The sequence below is a fragment of the Nothobranchius furzeri genome, chromosome 6 (genome assembly GCF_043380555.1).
Source record: "Nothobranchius furzeri strain GRZ-AD chromosome 6, NfurGRZ-RIMD1, whole genome shotgun sequence".
NCBI lineage: Eukaryota > Metazoa > Chordata > Actinopteri > Cyprinodontiformes > Nothobranchiidae > Nothobranchius > Nothobranchius furzeri.
The window spans coordinates 52,861,631-52,881,913 of NC_091746.1; the positions used below are offsets into that span (position 1 = coordinate 52,861,631).

The 20,283-nt window shown below is 40.9% G+C and overlaps 1 protein-coding gene across 7 annotated transcripts in view; it reads left to right on the forward strand.

The window, feature by feature from the left end:
• The window catches only part of bmpr1bb (bone morphogenetic protein receptor, type IBb), a 79,287-nt gene that overhangs the window by 30,666 nt on the left and 28,338 nt on the right, over positions 1 to 20,283 (forward strand). For 4 of the 7 annotated variants that reach the window (XM_015941975.3, XM_054744341.2, XM_054744338.2 and 1 more), the window contains 2 exons: positions 10,935 to 11,043; positions 11,945 to 12,008. Coding sequence is in view for 3 of the 7 variants with exons in the window: in XM_054744341.2 (XP_054600316.1) it covers positions 11,035 to 11,043; positions 11,945 to 12,008 (73 nt within the window). In the remaining 4 variants the exon portion in view is untranslated. Of the gene's footprint in view, positions 1 to 10,934; positions 11,044 to 11,152; positions 11,219 to 11,944; positions 12,009 to 14,188; positions 14,504 to 20,283 lie in introns of those variants that run through there. The other 3 variants (XM_054744336.2, XM_054744340.2, XM_070552319.1) reach the window with 3 other exon arrangements.

Consider the following 20,283-nt stretch of genomic DNA (forward strand, 5'->3'; position numbering starts at 1 on the left):
TCACACTGCAGCCAAAAGCGCATCAAATCCAAATTTTTCTAATCCGATCCATGTCACTTTCATATGTGGTACTGATTCCGTTACATTGATGTTTTTGAACGCAACTGCAGTCTGAACGGCCATGTCGTATTAAATCCGTCTCCTACTGTACGTCACAGAGTCAGCGGAGGTGAGTGTCGTGTTCCTGAGGAGAAGCGCTGACAAAATGATTCAGGAGTCTGTCTGAACATCCTGTTAAGTTTAGGAATTAGAAATACAGGAGTTCATGAGAACGGGAGTGGGAGGTGCTGCTGGAGCGAGCGTCTCGCCGGTCTCAGTCTCTGTGAACGGAGGAGTGGGGGGTCTCCATGAATAAACTTACATTTTTGGAGAACAATAATTCAGGAAGATGGCGGGAATAAGGAGTAAAACAGTTTTTAAAACAGTTTCCAGCCCAAAACGAAATTCAAGGGCGGAAATCCCATTTCAATTTTGGGGGGGACAATAAACAGTAAAACTTCAGAGAGTAATTTTTGGGGGGGCATGGAAAAAAAAAGCTCTCTACATACAACACTGTATGTCCTTATAAGAGACTGACCTGTGACTGTGCCTGTGTCTGACAGGCTCTGGCTGCCTGTGCTCAAGTGACTGGACTTTGCCTAATGAAACCATTTAGAAACAATTTCATTTCTTTCTTATAGATGTCTTTATCAAAATGCAAGTTTCTACTTACTTGACGTTCTGGAGCATTAAAAAACGACCTGATGTCTGCCGTTTTTCATTTCTCTGCCATTTCAACTGACCTGGTCTGCTGACAGTTGGACAGTAACACACACACAGATGGGATGTTGTCATTAGAACGGAGCTGGAGGATATTGATCAACAACAATATCTTGCCAATTTTGTACATCTTCATAAGCATCCTTTCTTTTTGTTTTCATTTCAATAACAAGACTGTGGCCTAAAATGGAATAAGCAATTCAGAATAAAGATTTAAAAGTAGATCGTTAATAGTTGAAGCAACATGTCCTGAAATGACATGGCTATTGGCTGACCAGCAGCTACACGTGTGGACGGATGTAAAGCATTAATTTAAAATACTAAAACATATCTAACTTTTTCACAACAAAGAGAGAAAACCTAAAATGTCAAATTAAAATTTTATTAAATCACATAACATGAAAGCTACTAAAATCCAAATAGTTCCATATTGATTTTAATATATTTGAAAATTTCCTTCTAAATATGGCTAGAAAAAATAACAAACTTCAAATCAGCTTTCACAAGTCAAGTATCAAAATGACTGAAATCTCTTTAATAAATCATAGAAATGTTTGTTGGCTATTAGAGAATAACTCTGTAATATTTATTAACTTTATCTAAGTCCGACTGAACGAAAAGATACACAAAATCTAAAAATATATTCTTGAAATATTTGTTTCATTTTAATAATAAAAACGAAAAACATTTACTTTACAAATACACTAAACATATACATACTCTATAGTTTATCTTTCAGTTTAATCGATCTCTCACTTTTCTCAGTTTTCATAGTGTTTTGCGTCTGTGTGGCCAACGCGATCTTTGGCTTTTACACTGGGAGCTTTGAGCAACGTGCCTCCTCCACACATTTGCTGCAACCAGCTCATCCCTAAGCTGCACGGTGCACCTGCACTTTGACATATTGTAAACAGCTGCAGAGCCTGGGGAAGACGGGATAAGAGCGGTTAAACGCTGTGGTTTTCCATACATCGGACCAGTTAGTTTTGATTCTACCATATTCATCTGCTAAATAGGATGAAACGCGGACATTTTCATCGATCTATAAATGCTCTGCAGATTCCAGGGGCAGACCGTGAAAGCGTACGTGTCTGGAAAAAGGAACTTTTGGTCACCTTAGTGAATGGAATAATAATAGCGGAATAATCCTGGAATGACCAGAGAACATGAAGTGACAACTTTTTTTTTACTGTGGTGGTGGTCAGTCATAAAGGGATCTCCGACCGGTGATCAAAATCTAAAGATAATCGGTGTCTATGTTTGACATTTATGACCACATTTGACATACATATTTAAGTTTGTAGAACAAGCGTGTGATAAATGACTTACTGCTGGAAACCGCTGGCTTTTTGATTCCCGCCTCCTGTGAGCCTGCGGGCTGCTGTGAAGCTGTGAGCGGGGCAGAGCCGGCAGCCCCGCCCGTTGGAAACAGCGTGTGTGGACCGACGGTACCAACTTGAGGAATTGTGTGTGTGTGTGTGTGTGTGTGGGGGGGGGGGGGGGGGGGGGGGGGGGGGCTATAATTTCTCAACAATTAAAAACACATTGTTTCGTATTTGCAGACTAACTTTTATGTTGTGGTTTTAGAAGACAATACAGGTTTACTGATAGCATTTATGTGTTTACAATAACTTTTGTGGGGGGGACAACTTTGTGTGAGGGGGGGACGCGTCTCCCCCGTCCCCCTGGGATCTCCGCCCATGGGTGTGATCCTGATCCTGTGGATGAACTGTCAGTGGAGACTTTCACATCACAACTCCGCCGCTCCTGGTTTCGACTCCACTGATCATGACTTCTTGTCTTTTGTGCATGCGGGTCTCTTTGGGGCCGTGAAGCGTTCACACTGGAGAGAGTTTGATGTCGCATTTCAGTCATAGTGTGAACAGCCAATAAAAAAAATTGTAATTGAGCATCAAGGCCTGCAGTGTGAATGAAGCCTAAGTGAACTTGAAAGCGCAACTTCTCTCCTGATAAAAACCGTTTAAATTCTTCTGATGGCACAAACCTTTGCAGAGTTACGGTAATTAAAACAAGCATGTGAAAGGTGTCAGAGTGGCATTTTTGTGAGAAAAAAATCAGGCGGTCCAGATATACAGTGGGTACGGAAAGTATTCAAATGACGGGGGGCAAAGGAGCTGCCTGAAGACAGTGTTTAACACAAAACGTTTATGAAGATCTTCAGATAAATAAACCAAGCCTTGACTGAAGATTGTTGTTTTTGTTTTAGTCGTTTGTCTCTGCAGGGAGGATTTCTACTTCACTAGTTGTGCCAAATAAATTAAAACATTCTGTAACCTTTATCTCACATTTGTCATGTTTTGACATTTTAAGAGAGGCAGAGAAGCTGGAAACTGATTAGTGTTACTTTAAGACTTATCCATATGCAATACTCCAGATTGTTTGGGTGAGAAAAACTGAGATAAAATAACCGTCTGAAAAATGTAAACAGGAGAGAAAGATTTAGAGAATCCAAGAAGATGTTAAAGCAAAAACAATGAAACTGCTTTTCTTATACTTGCCTCCCTTTATTCTGATCCTGTTGCTGACTCTGTGTTCCAGGAAAAATCAAAGTCTTGGGAGAATCTTGTCAAAGAGATGAAAGTTCTTCCTCAGTTTTTTTATATAATTGTGAATGCTCTTTCCAGCTATGCAAATGGTGTTTCAGCTTATTTTTTAGAATGATTAGGATGAAGATTTTAAGAGCTGCGATGGACTGGCTCTCTGTCCAGGGTGTACCCTGCCTGATTGCCCGTGCCCCGCTGGAGATAGGCGCCAGCCCCCCCACGACCCTACATGGACAAGCGGGTTCAGAAAATGGATGGATGGATGGATTTGAAGAGAAATTGGGGCTGAGCGAAATGGCCTAAAATCAATATCACGATATATTGAGTATTTCACCTCGATTACGATAAATAGACGATAACTACAGGTATGTGCAGAAACAAAAGTTGTCTAGATGGGGCTGTCACATTTTTACATGACTCAAGGTGGTATAGCTTCTTAAAAGGACGTGAATGTTGCCAACCTACACACATCTTTTCATCTTTTTATTATCACATTCAGGGTTTCCCCCAGTGTTTTATAAGCATGGCGGCCCACCAGGCTTTGCTTGGACACCCGCCAGGCTAAGCGTTATGCCCCGCCCTCCCCGACCCTACCGTGTCCGCTGACACGAACGGCGCATGGCATTGAAACAAAAGTAGGGCCATCCATCAGATGGTACTGGTGAAAAACAGCAGCAGATTGTGTGCACGTGCACGCACCATCTCCCCACCCCCTGCTGTCACGGACGAGCAACAGAAAGGACCGTCAGCTTCATATACATACACCAGCACATTCTCACATCCAAAGCGTTGAAAAGTGACGTGTGTGACCAAGCGTCAAAATATGACGATCAGGGTGCCCCAGCGTGTCGGGAGTTGACGCGCTGTGCCAGAGCGTCGGTATCCGACGCCCGCGATGAGACGGATATTTGACCGACTTGTGAACTACTTAACCTTCCGCTCACCCCCATTCTAACCTTAACCAGCTTGCGCATGCAAAGCTTAATTGACAATTACTGAGTTACGGTTAGGATGGGGGTGAGGGGAAGGTTAAATCACTAGAGTTTCAAGGAATAATGTCCGTGTCACCGTTGGCGTTGGATACGGACGCCAGCGGTGACACGTGTCCCTGCGCGTCCTCTCCCGACGCGCTGGGGCACCCTGATCGTCATATTTTGATGCTTGGTCATGCGTCATTTTTCGACGCTTTGGGTTTGAGAGTGTGTTGCACACACACACACACACACACACACACACACACACACACACACACACACACACACACACACACACACACACACACACACACACACACACACACACACACACACACACACACACACACACATGCTGTCACGGAAGAGCAATGGAAAGGACCGTCTGCTTCATACACACACACGCACACCCGCTGTCACGGATGAGCAACGGAACTCGGAATTCATACACCAAGCCCCCCCCCCCCCCCCCCCCCCCGAACTGAACTGTTTTAATATTCTTTTTACTTGTACGCCTCCTTCTAACAAAAAGTCATCGATTTACATGTCCCTAAAATGACATGTAAACGAACCAAATTTACGTTTCAACAAGGTACGGACAGCAGATCTAACCACCACTGCTGTGTGCCATTCTGTACAGCATCAGCGAGGCCAAATTCTCAACTGAGCTTCCACACGTTTCCAAAGGATTCCGAATTGCAGAAACAGTGGGCTGTTAAAATCAGGAGAGATCATTTTATTGTTTCAAGCATCTCCCGAGTGTGTTCGCGACACTGTGTTGCTGCTGAGTTGATTGAGCCGCCCACTCCTGCTGGACAACGACGACTGCGACCCAGAGCTGTTCCTATGCTTTTTGATTGGAATAACTATAACATCCCAACCCAACGACCTGGAATGTGGGAAAGAAGAGAGCGTCCGCCCAGCACCGATCCAACGGAGATGCAAACTGACCCTGAGGATGACCCATCGCTGTGTCATGAACATGATTACTGCTCCAGCACTGAGCCTGCTGCTCTTGATCTGTCCCTCAATGTAAATGATGAGCTGCGAGAGGAGATATCAAGGCTCTGAAAACAAATAGAGGAATTAATCCTCAACAGCAAGTTCTGTTTGGAGCGGTTTTCTACCTCTGATGAGGACTTACGATTCTTTACCAGGTAAATAAAAATAATCACTGTGTATGAGTTAGACCCAAAGAGCTGCAGGGCTATAATGTTAAAAAAATATTATCTGGGTGAATGAAGCTGAAGTTGGTTTTCAATGGTTTTCTGAAGCTATTGGTTGGTTTTCTGGTTTGTGTTCAGTGAATGGCAATTCCAACTAAAATTTCCACTCAATGAGGATCTTTAATCTGCTCTTATTATATCCTCTGTGTTGTATGTTAATAATATGAGCAGATTAAAGATGCTCAGGGAGTGGAAATTTTGGTTGGAATTGCTACTTCCTAAACGGTAACTCGAGATGGGAACCAACTTCAGCTTCATACTGGGTGAAGTTGTGTGTGTGGTCCAGGTACTGGTCATAGCTCTTAAATAGTCCAGAGTTGTATAATTGATGTGACAATTAAGATCATATGGCTACATATTTGCAGTTAAATGTTGAATATTTCTGGTAATGCAAAGCTTTTTTGGGTCATTAGATGTGATCTGAGTAATGATCAATAATCTATCTAACTCATATGTTCCAAAGATTTGCAAGTCACGCTCACCTGATGGGCTTCTGGAAGCAAATTGAGCCAGCTACCCTCGATATGATACGGGTGACAAGAGCATCAAGTGTAGCGAAGACTGATCAGGTCCCTCACTCTGCCAGTGCAACGGTAAATGTTTTATTGTTGTTGTCCTTACAAAGCTTGTCATCATTTTCAAATTAAGCCATGTATCAAATACATTTTGATAGTCATAATGTAAGGTAATACCCAGGACACGCTGGAGAGACTCTCTCGGCCGGCCTGGGAACGTCTGGGCCTCTCTGCTTAAGTTGCTGCCCCTGCTACCTGACCCCAGATAAGAGGCTGAAAATGGATGGATGGTAATAATGTTTTTCATCTTTTCCAGGTTCTTCAACCAGTTGATGAGTTCTTCCTGTTTATGATCTACCTGTCACTGGGACTCACACAAAAGGATTGTTACCACCTGGGCCCACTTCCTTTATACTGTGTTAGGAGCTGTGGATATCTGGTTAGATGAAGACACTGTGAAAGCTCACCTCCCAGATGTGTTCCAGGATTACGCTGACACTCGGGTAATTTTAGATTGCACAGAACTGTGTTGCCAAACCCCAAACTTCCTCCTCCTCCAGAGCGAGGTGTTTTCAAATTATAAATCGCACTGTACATTCAAAGGGTTGATTGGGATAGCCCCTCATGGTGCAGTGACATTTGTGTCTTCTCTTTATCAGGGTGCCACCAGTGATAAAGAGATCTTAAAGCAGTCAGGCATTGTGGTCCTCCTGTACCCATCAATGGCTATCATGGTGGACAAGAGTTTCCTTGTTGAAGACTGTGTTCCATGCAAAGTCCACATACCCACGTTTCTGTCGCAGAGAGCTCAACTGTCTAGGCCAGAGGTCAGAAAGACACAGTCCATTGCGAGACTGAGAGTCCATGTTGAGCGTGTGATTCGCAGGGTTAAAGAACACAAAATATTCAGCACCGTGATCCCCCTTTCAATCACAGGCAACATTAACCAACTCGGGGTTGTCGCCTGTCTTTTGGTGAATTATGAAAACAGTCCCTTGGTGAAAACCTGGGCAAGCAGTTGTTGAGCTCAATCCAGAATCAGACAGATAACATAATGTGAATGCATATAATTCTCATTTGTGTAGTGAGTGACCTGCAAAATATTTTCTCTAACCTTACAAGAATCCCTTTAAGTCATAACTTGCACTGTAAATATAGGATGTGATGTTAAGGTACAGTGTGATTAATTCATTAAATAAGTTTGTTTTGTTTTTGTAATGCATTTCTTTTTTCATTCAGTAAGATAAACGTGCTTTCAGAGACGTTATACCTGCCGACAGTTTCAACTGCATTTATTTCAGTATTCCTCAGAGCGTCAACCGACTTCTTGCTCGGACTCTGAAACCCTCTCCCCCTGAGCCTGAGATCAGCGGACTCAGTGAACTCCTTTAAAAAGCAGCTGAAAACTCACCTGTTCCAGCTGGTTTTGGTGTGATCTTCATCACCCTCTCCTTGTTCTGCTCTCCCTACCTATTCCACCTTCCTCAAGATCCACTGATTTCCCTCTTTCCTTTTCACTTTCTCTCTTTCTTTACATTTTTAATCACAATTGTCTATTTTTTGCTCATTTAAAATATATTTTTAATCAGTTTCTAAATTCTTTTTTATATTTTTTGGTTTTGTGAACCGCCTCGTGATTTTTATCTTGAGGCACTATAGAAAAGAACTTTTCTTCTTCCTCCTCTTCTACAGCCTTCACCCTGCTTACAAAAGAGCTTTCAGCAGCACTTCTGCTGAGGGAGGGGCATTGGTGCACATGGAAAATATGCAAAGAAAACTCTCTCATCTCGCTCTCTCCATCTTTCTCTCTCTCACGTAGAGCAGGTACTTTAACCACAGCAAACCTCACCATCCTCTTCTAATTTTTTTCTGCATCATACAGCACAGTTAGTCCAAGCATCATTAATCACAATGAGAGGGAGCGTCTAGCTTAATGAACAGATTTATACTGGGGCATCTATGGACACTTAATTTGCCATTTAAATCCCACCTGTCTGTGTCAACTGGTCCATAGAGAGGTGCATAAATACAGACGTAGCTGTTCCAGGGGTTGGGCTGGATCCATCCCTTCATGCGTTACAACAGCCAGGCAGGAGGGAGTGTGCTAAAGAGTCCAGTCTGCAACTGCAATTATAAATAACATGTTGGCTTTTTCTTGTGCGGAATAACTTTCAGTACACGGTTCTGTAATGTGGCGCAGCCTTTTTTGGTTGTTTTGATAAAAGAAAAGCAACAATCTATCTAAAGTAAAATTAGAATATAAATTTATATGGATTCAGTTAGAAACATTGTTTCATCATGAAAGTTTTTATAAATAATGTTTTCATTTTTTTATAAAAAATTTTTTTTTGCATTACTTGGTCAACTTTACAATATAATTGAACTCTTTCTACTGAGTATAACTTGAACAATGTTAGCTAAAATGCAGGACTGGTACCAAATATAAATCTAATCCAGAGGTTTACATATTTTATCCTTTTAATCTTTAATTGTGTGTTATTTATTGTTATTTTGATTAGAATTTATTTATTAATTGCATATGACTTTTTTTTACAATTGCCACATTTATTTTGTCACTGCAAATGTATAAAACAAAAATTTGTTGCTCCATCATAAATAATTGGGCAGTGTTTATTAGTCCTACATTACAAGAGGCATTCATGAGGAAATTTTAACACTTCTCAAACATTCTGTTAATTATTTGGAGTCAAATATTTAGTGGAAGATATTTTTTTACATTTGTCAGTTTTTGTGGGTTTCTTCTTGCATTCCTTCTCAGCTGTCTTTGTTTAAAACATGTGATTCAACTCTGTTTTTTTGTTTTTAAATTATAAATGAGATGAGGAAGCATTGTTAACAAACTGAAACTTAAAATCTTTGCTACATTGGTTTCTTGAAAGGAATTGCAAAGAAAAGTTTCAAAAGTTCCAAAATGAAAAAAAAAAACACTTCACTAAGGTTTAAATGTAAAAATCAGCAGTAAAAAACATTTAATACATTTTTTTTCCAGATAATGTGCTTTAACCTTAAGCTGTATTTATTTGTTTTATGAAGCTGCTGAAATTTTTTAAAAGTCGACAAGGAACTTTAAAAAATAATATCATTTTATCTATCGTAGAGCCAAAAGCTCTCCTTCCTGACAGACTGAAAGACTTCCTTTGCCGATATATTTCAGTAACTCATCTTTTTAAAGATTTACATTGAAGTTTATGTTTTTGGGCACATCTCACACAATCTTGACCTCAAAGAATTACGTGCTCATTAAACACCATGGATATGAAATAAACAATTTACTCAAAAAGCACACATTTGGTTCCTTCCCATAAAGCAAAGTGCTTTAGTTGATTTGTTTGGTCCAGAGTTCATTTCAAGTGTGCTATTTGCATTTGGAGTCTGTTGCTGTCAACTGTCAAGATGAGATCCAAAGAGCTGTCACTATCAGTGAAGCAAGCCATCATTAGGCTGAAAAAACAAAAGAAACCTATCAGAGAGATAGCAAAAACATTAGGGGTGGCCAAAGCAACAGTTTGTAACATTCTCAAAAAGAAGGAACGCACCGGTGAGCTCAGCAACACCAAAAGACCCGGAAGACCACGGAAAACAACTGTGGTGGATGACCGAAGAATCCTTTCCCTGGTGAAGAAAACACCCTTCACAACAGTTGGCCAGATTAAGAACACTCTCCAGGAGGTAGGTGTATCTGTGTCAAAGTCAACAATCAAGAGAATACTCCACTAGTGTGAATACAGAGGGTTCACCACAAGATGTAAACCATTGGTGAGCCCCAAAAACAGGAAGGCCAGATTAGAGTTTGCCAAACAACATCTAAAAAAGCCTTCACCGTTCTGGAACAACATCCTACGGACAGATGAGACCAAGATCAACTTGTACCAGAGTGATGGGAAGAGAAGAGTATGGAGACGGAAAGGAACTGCTCATGATCCTGAGCATACCACCTCATCAGTGAAGCATGGTGCTGGAAGTGTCATGGCGTGGGCATGTATGGCTGCCAGTGGAACTGGTTCTCTTGTATTTATTGATGATGTGACTGCTGACAAAAGCAGCACGATGACTTCAGAAGTGTTTCAGGCAATATTGTCTGCTCATATTCAGCCAAATGCCTCAGAACTCATTGGACGGTGCTTCACAGTGCAGATGGACAATGACCTAAAGCATACTGCAAAAGCAACCAAAGAGTTGTTGAAGGGAAAGAAGTGGACTGTTTTGCAATGGCCAAGTCAGTCACCTGACCTGAATCCGATTGAGCATGCATTTCACTTGCTGAAGACAAAACTGAAGGGAAAAGGCCCCAGGAACAATCAGGGACTGAAGACTGTTGCAGTAGAGGCCTGGCAGAGCATCACCAGGGATGAACCCCAACATCTGGCGAAGTCTATGTGTTCCAGACTTCAGGCTGTAATTGACTGCAAAGGATTTGCAACCAAGTATTGAAATGTATAAGTTTGATTTATGGTTCTTATTCTGTCCCATTACTTTTGGTCCCTTAACAAGTGGGAGGCACATATACAAACTGTTGTAATTCCTACACCATTCACCTGATTTGGATGTAAATACCCTGAAATAAAAGCTGACAGTCTGCAGTTGAACCACATCTTGTTCGTTTCATTTGATATCCGTTGTGGTGGTGTATAGAGCCAAAAATGTTAGCATTGTGTCGATGTCCCAATATTTATGGACCTGACTGTATCCACATTCCACACTTTGCTTGTGTTTATTTTTTGGACCCTCTTGCAGCTCCTGTCTGTTGATTATTTAGCACCTCAGTTTGCAGCACGACTAATTGGAGTGAGACAGGTGGAGTCGCTCTCTAACAATCCGTCTTGTTTGTGGAGGGTCACTCTGCAGCTCACTCCAATCTTGTTTTTGTTTTTGCAGGTCGAGTACCGGAAGGAGGGCATGAACTTTTGACTTGCTCCCATATGGAGCTGCTTCCCAGTTGGCCAGTCTTCCCTCGAAGTTCTTAGTGTCTGACTGAATGAGTTCAGTAAGTCAAACCACTTTCCTCAGTAAAATAAGCTGAAACTAAAAGTATGTTTCTTTTTTTTTGTGCACGTTCACAGAGGACATTGCACATCTCAACTCATTACCCAGTTATTTCCCTTTTCTACATGTATTTGAATAGGTATTATCAGCATGCAGCCAAGCATGAACACTTGCTTGTAAGTTTCTGTGGTGATTTTCTGCTTCAAGTGTGTGTGTGTGTGTGTGTGTGTGTGTGTGTGTGTGTGTGTGTGTGTGTGTGTGTGTGTGTGTGTGTGTGTGTGTGTGTGTGTGTGTGTGTGTGTGTGTGTGTGTGTGTGTGTGTGTGTCTCAGCTGTGGTCACACACATTTTGGTGTAATGTAATCAGGCAGGTGTGAAGGTCACAGCTAGTTTGTCTTGACCCCCTCTGTCTGCTTTGTCTAACGGTCAGGACAAACCTCCATCATTAGACTCCTTTGGTTTTCAGCGTCCCCCAAACAGTCCAGCAGCCAGAATGAAAACAAAAAATAAATAACTAAATCTTCTCCTGCTTTTTAGTTTTATTAAAATCCTGCTTCTTTACCCTCCTTTTGTCGCTCATTTCCTGATTATGTTTGACTGAATGGTAAAGCCTTTGAGTCTAAATTAAGGGATTCAATTTAGGACATAAAAATGTAGACAAATTTCTTCTCAAATGTTTAAATGATCTGGTATGTCAATATTTAAAGGTGCATTTTGGCCATTGCAGGTAAAAAAATCTGTGTTTTTCCATCTAAATGTTGCCTTTCTTTAGTGCTTTTTTGCAGCATGAGAACACACTCTTATACGATACCTGAAATATTGCAGCCTTCAGTACTGACTGATACCGATATCAATCTGATACAATATCTGCACAAATCATACATACTTTTACCTATTTCGTAGGTTGGAATGTGTGAAAGGCTTGATCGAGTGATATTACTCAATCGGAGAACAAGAGCCGATAACAGTAAGTATGAAAACATTTTTCTTAACTATTGGTTGCAAAAATGTGAACCTTAACGGACTGCTCATATCAGAGATTTTTGATGCCATCCGATGTAATCTGTTACACTGTTTTTGGGCCAATATCGAAACGGGACATCCCTAATTTTCATGTTCAGCCTGCGTTAAAAGCTCAGAGTTACTGTTTATAATCAGATTAAATAAAAACAGTTAACTAAAACTAAAATGTGTTTTTTCACTGAGGTTGACCTTTTAAACAAATCTCTTGTGTGATCTTTGTGAGTGTAGAGTGTCTTTAGGTAAGACTCGGTGCATCCCAAGTATTACTTCCTGAAAGTTTCATTCAAGTCCAGTTAGTGGTTCATGAAATCTGCCGCTGTTAGACACAAGCATAAACATCATCACCCCGCTGGCTCTTTAGTGTCAGCTGATAATTGGGACATGGATGCCTTCTTTGGGTTTGGTTGACTTGGTTTATGTGAATCCCAAACGTTCTGACATTTACAGCCTGGCATAAATTTCCTCCTGTATAATTGTTGCCTTCACACGATGCGTCATTATGCATGCCCGAAGTTTATAAACTCTAGTTCATACAGGATTTCTTATCTGTAACACACACACACACACACACACACACACGCACACACACGCACACAAAAAGCTGAGGTTAAAAGCATTGCCATGTTTCCATCAGACAGATCAGATACTAAAACAAACTAAATCAAATCTATACAGGCTGAAAGAGGCACTTAATATTCAGTTTGAAACTCCAGATGAGCGGGTAATATAACATAAAGCTTCTAGAAGTTGTCTTAAAAACATCAATACTGGCAAAGAAAAAGATTTAGTAGAAGTGATCATCTTTCTGTGCTATTGAATATCCCGTCATAACACGGTGAAGGCCGAGACAGCGAGGCAGACCGAGGGAGAAACTGAGACCGCGTGAAGAAGGAGAGAAGAGAAGCACTGAGAATCTCACTGTGACGGCCTTTTCACGCATTATGAACGGTGTTTTTCTTCCCGCTCAGCATTCTGGGACTTCAGAGCATCAATCTCAGCAGAGCGATGTGGCTGTTATCATTGTGGGAAAACCTAAATATTCATCAGGATCCTTCTCTTCTAGTTTGGGTTTGACTGGTTTCTGATCTGGTCGTTCTCTTCGACATGTGTTACATCTGATTCCACAAATTTTTTCTAAAACACAGAAAACAGATCCTTTGTCAGATCTATTATAGCAGTTAATGCAAAAGCTCTTTTATAGACTCAGTTTTTTGTTACCCTTTCGGATAAGTGGAAGAGAATGGATTGATGGAAAATGCCCCTTTTCAGTGTTTTGGGACAGTTGTCAGTGTGTTACATATACATATACACACGAAAATACACATTTGTTTTTATGTTAGTAAAGAAATGACAAGTTTTTTTTGTGTATTTCTAAAAAAAACTTTCCATAATTTTTTTTATTATTATTTGTATTTTAATTTCTTTCACAATTGTTCTCCAAGCAAGTTTTTTCCCCTATGATTTTTTTATTTATTCTTACTTTATTTGTTTCAGAATATTTCTTCAGATGTTTTTATGCTGAATTGTTTCCGAATTTCTTTTATTTCCTTCTCATTTCTGACATTAATTAAACTTGATTTGCATATACTTTCACATTATATTGTGAGGTTGTTTAAAATTGCAGAATATTTGTTATTCTTTTGATCTCCATATAACCTGGTTGTTTTTTGTTGTTGTTGTTGTTTTAAACTGAAAATTTTACAAATTCTCATTGATCAGTTTTCACCAACCCACTTTTCTCTCCTAAAGACAGAAATTGTTGTAGACTTCTTTAATTGTGGTGTAACCTGTTGTAGTATTTTTTGATACCCCGGTAAAAACAGAAAACTAAGAAAGTCATGAAGATGATGACCGTTTGAAGCAGACAGCTGCTCAGCCGCAGTGATAAACTGCTTTCCAGGACTCTGATGGGAGTTTTAACTCAGCTGCTGAAAATCCTCCAGATTTCACAGAACATTGAGTCAGTTTAGCTCCAGCTGAAACTTTGTTCCTGATACGCATTCTTTCTTTACTTTGGGTAATTCCATCATCCGTGTTCTGCTACGGGTTGCTGCTTCGCAGGTTGGTGGTGACTTTTCTCAGTCATCCAGTCCATTCCTCTTGCTGTGAAATGAGTAGTGGGTTAGCTACTATAAAGTCTATTCTGAAATGAAATATTGCAGTCATTTCCACGGTGCATTGAAATGTTGGTGCTAGCATTAATGCAGCATCTCTATTTCAGAGGCAGATGTTTGCTTTATGAAATGGAGAGAGATTACTCCAAACAAGCGGTGTGTGTATTAACTGATCTCTTACTGTTGGAGGGCAGAAAGTGGAGGGCACCAAATCTACAAAACAAACTGAACCTGACCTCAGAGCTAAACGACTCCCCACAGATCTCCACGTGTTCCCCCTCAGACGCACAGAGCCAAAGTAATTCATCTTCTACTGAACCAAGAGGTCAGTGCTGGACCAGAAAATGTATCTTACCCTTTTTACCCTTTTTTATGTGAATACAGAAGAAAAAAAATATTTTCATCCCATGTGAGAAGTTGTCTGTCAGACTCAAGAAAACCAAAAAATTCCTGTCACTAACGGAAGAAAGCTGTAGCTTTTGTTTTTATTTTCTCTTTTTGTCTTTACTTCAGCATGTCTTCAGAAGGTGCTGGAGCTTTTAACCTCATAGGTGGGAGAATGGGGACTAAAGAGAGGGTTGTCACCTATTGTACAAAGTTAGCTGAAACCATCTGTCCATTAAGAAACATTTCTCACTCTCAAAGCAAATGTTCTTCTCTATCTAAAATTCTGTTCTATTTTATCTAAAAAATTTCATAGACTCACTCATTTTGGCTCTTGATGGGGAAGGTTGTAGGTTTTTTTTTGTGTCCAGGAAACAGCAGAGAATGTCTCAGCTAGTAAAAGCTAACCATTAGCAGTAGCAACTCCACAACACATTAGAACTCCTTCAGGTTTGTGTTATTTGTGTAGATGGACTCTATACAGCAGGGGTGTCAAACTCAAACTCACACGGGGCCGAAATGAAACTCTGGGACGGAGTCGAGGGCCAAACTTAATATTTTTTGAGAAAGTGACGGCAAATTTGCACATTTTCTTTATCAACATTTATGCAATTATGAACCTTTCAATTTGGAAACAAACTTATTTCTGCATTAACACTGAATGTGGAATAACCAAATTACACACAAACAAGTCAGTTTTAAATAAAAGGCATCAGTGGTATTCATTACTTGTGGTATAATCAGCATTTTTAAAATCTATTCAGGATTTATGTTTTCTTGTTTATTCATTTTTCTTATTTTTATTCTCCTTTTTTTCTCCTGTAATAAGTGTCATCGCTGCTGTGACATCTAGCTTTCCCCACTGAGGAACAATAAAGGGATTTTCTATTCTATTCATCTATCTGCAGCCTTTCCACTTCCTGTTTACTGTAGGTTAAATCTTTTCTCACGGGCCAACAACAAAATAAAAAAATCATTTTATCTTAAATGAAAATGCAACATCTCACCTGTTAACTTTCATGTTTTGGAGCAGAAAAAGAGCATAAAACCAAAATATTTAAAGCTCAGTTTGCTCCACTGGTTTACTGTGATGCTCACCTGTTCCAGCCAGATACCTGCATCATGGGGTTGATCTGAGCTGAGGAGGAGACTCCTGTTGTTTTCGTCATCTTCATCATAATAATGACAAGATTAGATGACAACAGGTGCTCACATAGGTTTGCGCTGATGAACATGTCTGAGCAGCTTGACCACGTTGTTGTGTGTCGGGGAGGAAAAACAATGACTGCAACCACAGAGTCATGCTGGTTTGAGCGTGTCGCAGTTCGCTGGAGTTATATCAGCTCTGTCTGGACGTTAGTTGGAAAACTTTCTCTTTCAGTCGTGAACACATTACTGAGCGGCTAGAATCTCCGTTTCTGGGCTTCAACGTCAGAAAACAGCTGAGTGAACTCGGCGCTGAGTGAGAGGAGCGTTTAATTTGTCCGAGACAGCGGAGCTGCAGACCCAACTACCCCTGACTGCCTCGGCGCTGGAAAAAACACAAAGGAGGGGGCGCGTCGGCTCTGCGCTGACGCCGCAAAGCATCATGGGAGTTGAAGTCTTTGCGGTAAAATCGGCCAGCGGGCCAGTTTTAATATATTTTTTTATGTTTATCTCACGGGCCACATAAAAATGCTCCGCGGGCCGCATCTGGCCCGCGGGCCTTGAGTCTGACATATGTGCTATAGAGTCAGTGGTAGAGTCACTTTGCTGTTATCCAGTCAAAAGCGAGATGACTGAATACCAGGAATTAAGACTCAAAATCTGTTGTCTGAAGCTCAGCTTTAATGTGGCTAAATTCTAGTTCCTGAAGCAGGTGCACCGGAGCTTTGTTTCCCTAGAGCAGGGGTGTCAAACTCAAATTTGGCAGTTTATACAGATGTGTTGTTGAACCTTTTCGTTTGGAAAAAAATAATTTTTGCATAAACACTGAATCTGGTATGACCAAATTACACACAAGCAAGTAAATTTGAAAGATTAAGTCACCCCCTACCAGAGTATTACACCACTCCCAGTTCCTGTTTGAAAAATGCAACAAATGCAGTTGCACAGGGATTTCCTAAGTGTGGTGCATGCACCCCTGGAGGTGCGAGAGCTGCCGCTAGGGCAGGGGTTGGCAACCTGTTCCCATCAAAGAGCCATTATTACCCATTTCCCACAGTAAAGAAAACACTGGGAGCCACAGCAGCCGCGGCGTTGTGGGCGGGGCCTACCCTCAGACAGCAGAGAGCTGCTCACAACAGGTGACAGCAACCAGTACCGGTCGCTTGTGTACGTCAAAGTTATCTTTCATAAGACGATAATCAATAAAACGATTTATATAAAGTGGATCCAGAAGTTGTAGCCCGTCTCTGCCTACAATATTTTGACATTTTTCACCCTGTTGGTGGTTTTACTGAGCAGGTGCCACTTTTGTCATACGTTTCTTTTTAAAACATGTTTAGACTGTTCAGAATACAAATCCAGGCTCTGTCAAGTTTGATTGTTGTAATTAAACTTTGTAGGTGGGGAAGGTCAGAAAAGGATCCGATCAATTTGTTTTTCCCTCATTTACAGTGACGGAGATGACGGTGCAGTGCGCCTGGCTCTGGTGTTAATCAAGTTTAATTATATCTCTTTGCAACAATTTTCACAGAAAACAGAACAGTTAAAAGCAGGGCTTGTGTTGTGTTGACCGGATAGTTCCTGTATTTTACCGTTTATTTTGACGGAGAAAGAATAGAAAGAATTACCCCGACGCATGCAGACGAACTGACACTTTATTCGTTTCGAACATCGCAGATGTAGCTAAATCACTCAAGAAATGATTCCCATCTGAACATCTGAGCTGGACACTGCTCAGCGCAGCTCGCTGTCAGCGTGTACTACATAAGGTCCACAGCGAGCTGAAGATGGGAGAGGGGCATGGAGCGCGTCGCAGAGCCAGAGCGCATGCAGGAAGATTCCTCCGATTGAAGCGAGTGTTTTCCAAACCCTGTCTCTCAGAGAGACTTGTCACTTAGAAAATGTTCCTTGATTGTGAAACTTTGGCTGAATAGCGCTTGTTCCTGTCTCCAATGTGGCGACACATCCAGGAGCCTGTCTGAGGAGAGTCCCAGAATCTCACATCTTCTTCAGCTCAGAAAGCGCCTATATGATTACGCACAAGCGTGACGCGTCAACCCGGTCTCACAGTGAGATCGGGTTGGACCTGCTCAGGTTTACGCAGACAATCTTTACATTTAGAATTGGCATACAGATGTAAAATTAATGCAGTAAAATATAAAGCTTTTATTTAAATATCCATTCATTATTTTACAAGCACAGAGAGCCGCATCTGATGGATGGAGGAGCCGCAGGTTGCCGACCCCTGCGCTAGGGGGTGCGGGAGGTGAAAAGTGTAATGGCTGCGGAGCTCAGAGAAGTCTGTCATATGTCACCATTAGCGTAGCCAGAAACTCATTTGTGGGTGGGCCTAAGAAAAAGTAAGTGGGCACAATAAATGTGATTGAAAACAAGTATATTTTGCGTGTGTGTGTCCTCCGCATGTGCCCTAGCTTCATAATAATAATGCGCCAAGTTTTAGCGCTCTGGCCTGCGCACACTGTCAATAGCAAGATATGTTCTGTATTTGATCATTTTTAACGATGTTGGAGAAATCTGAAGGTGGTGAGTCATTCTGGCAGATTGTAATTAACACCCTGTCTCATGCAGGTGTTCTGACGTTGTAAACCTCACACACTGAACATTGTGGATGTAACAAAATAAATCAAGAAATGATTCCCATCTCAGCATTTTAGCATTATTATATTAGCACACTGACTGTGGGACAGCATTCTAAACGTGTCACACTATTAACAGTGCGCTGAAGATCTGAAGTTCAAAGTTCGTCTGTCAGAGGTCAGACGCGGTCCAGTGGAACCACGGCTCATGGGTGCACATGTGAGCACATCTGGGCAGAAGTAATTTCACAACACTGGTTTAAGTAGCGCCAATAACTAGACGCGGTGACTTGAGCGGCTCATGGAGCTGTGCTGCACACACAGATTCAATAAGCGCATGCTGCGCAAACTCCGGCGTTGCGCTGCGCCGCGCTGTCAGACTGAAGGCAGAAATGAGCGCTGCCTCCTCCGTGATAAAAAAACTTTTAAGAGGTTTTATAACATCATCTTTCTTTCAAGGTCAAATTAAGATATTAGCTTCTATTTTGGGATGACGTATTAAAATCAAGTCCGCTCCAGCCAGTGACTCCTCATGAACTTGACCACAACTCATGTTACTGCAGCATTTTGTTATTCCAGTCCGCGTGGCAGCGGATCGCAGATTCATCCTCACCATAAAACAGCAATAAGTCGGTCTGAGGCAAAAGTGAACCTCATGGCTATAGCTTTTCCATCTTTTCCCCTATAGACATTTGATTACGCACAAGTAGGTGACCAGTTCAGGTTTACGCAGAGCAGAAGGAAGGAGAGAGCTCTGGCTACAGGTTAAACGTTCCTACTTAAAGGAAACCATTAAATTGCATTGTTTATGTGCTACCTGGGCACTCTAAATATTTATTTAAAATTAAATCAAAGGAAATTGTAATGGTATCGAATGTTTATTAATTACTACTTAAAAAATGAAAGTGATGGGGAAAAGTTCGATCATATTTTTTAATCCTCTCTGTCGAGTGACTATTTAGCTTGACGTGATATATGTATATATATATATATATATATATATATATATATATATATATATATATATATATATATATATATATATATATATATATATATATATTATATGAGCCTTGCCCTGATGTCGGGGCTGGGGGGGTGCGTCGACGTGGTCGGGACATAGAAGGGGGTGCGCGGCTAAATAAGTTTGGGAACCGCTGGCCTAGCAGATCGAGAGGGCGGAGCTGCTAACAAATACACATACACACACACAGGCTCACAATGACATTGTGACATCATATGGTACCAGCTAACGTTCTAGGGTATCTCTTAGCTAATAGCGATGGCAGATTTTAATTCAAATGCAGTGCAGAGTTTTTACCAGACAATGGCACAACACTGACACACGTGTCTGCAGCACGATTAGACACACTCTTATTTAGCTTATCAGAAAAAAAAGTAGATTTGGGGGCGACTTGCTCTTTAAAGAGTAATTAAACCCCAAAATAATTTTTTTTTGCTTATTAGCTGTATAATTGGGGCTTTACAAATGCAATTTTTCTGTTTCTGTGCAGTTTTTTGACATGTTTGTGTAAACTTGATTAAATCTAGAATTTAGGTCTAAAAACGTCTTAGTGCTGCCCCTGTGGCAGAACCGTGGTTACTGCATTTAAAACTTGTGATTGACTGGGGCTGAAACAATTTCAAGTCATCGGTACAGTCTCCTCCCACTCCCCCTCCCTCCCAGGATAGAAATTCCCCACACTTGGCCATGCCACTCTGTGCCTCCTGGCAACACCCACTTTCATAGCATTTTTCAAATCTTGACTTTCTGATGGTGTGCAGTCCCTCTTTTAATAAAGCACATCAGTCGTTACTTATGTCTCGTTTTTTTACGCCTTTTATTCCTTAAAATGTGTATATATTCAGCATTTTAGAATTTTTAACTTTTTCTGTTTTCTTGTTGTTTACTCATTTTTTCTTATTTTTTTACTTTTCTGCTCCTGTAATGTTCTTTCACATATGTTTTGGAAAGAGT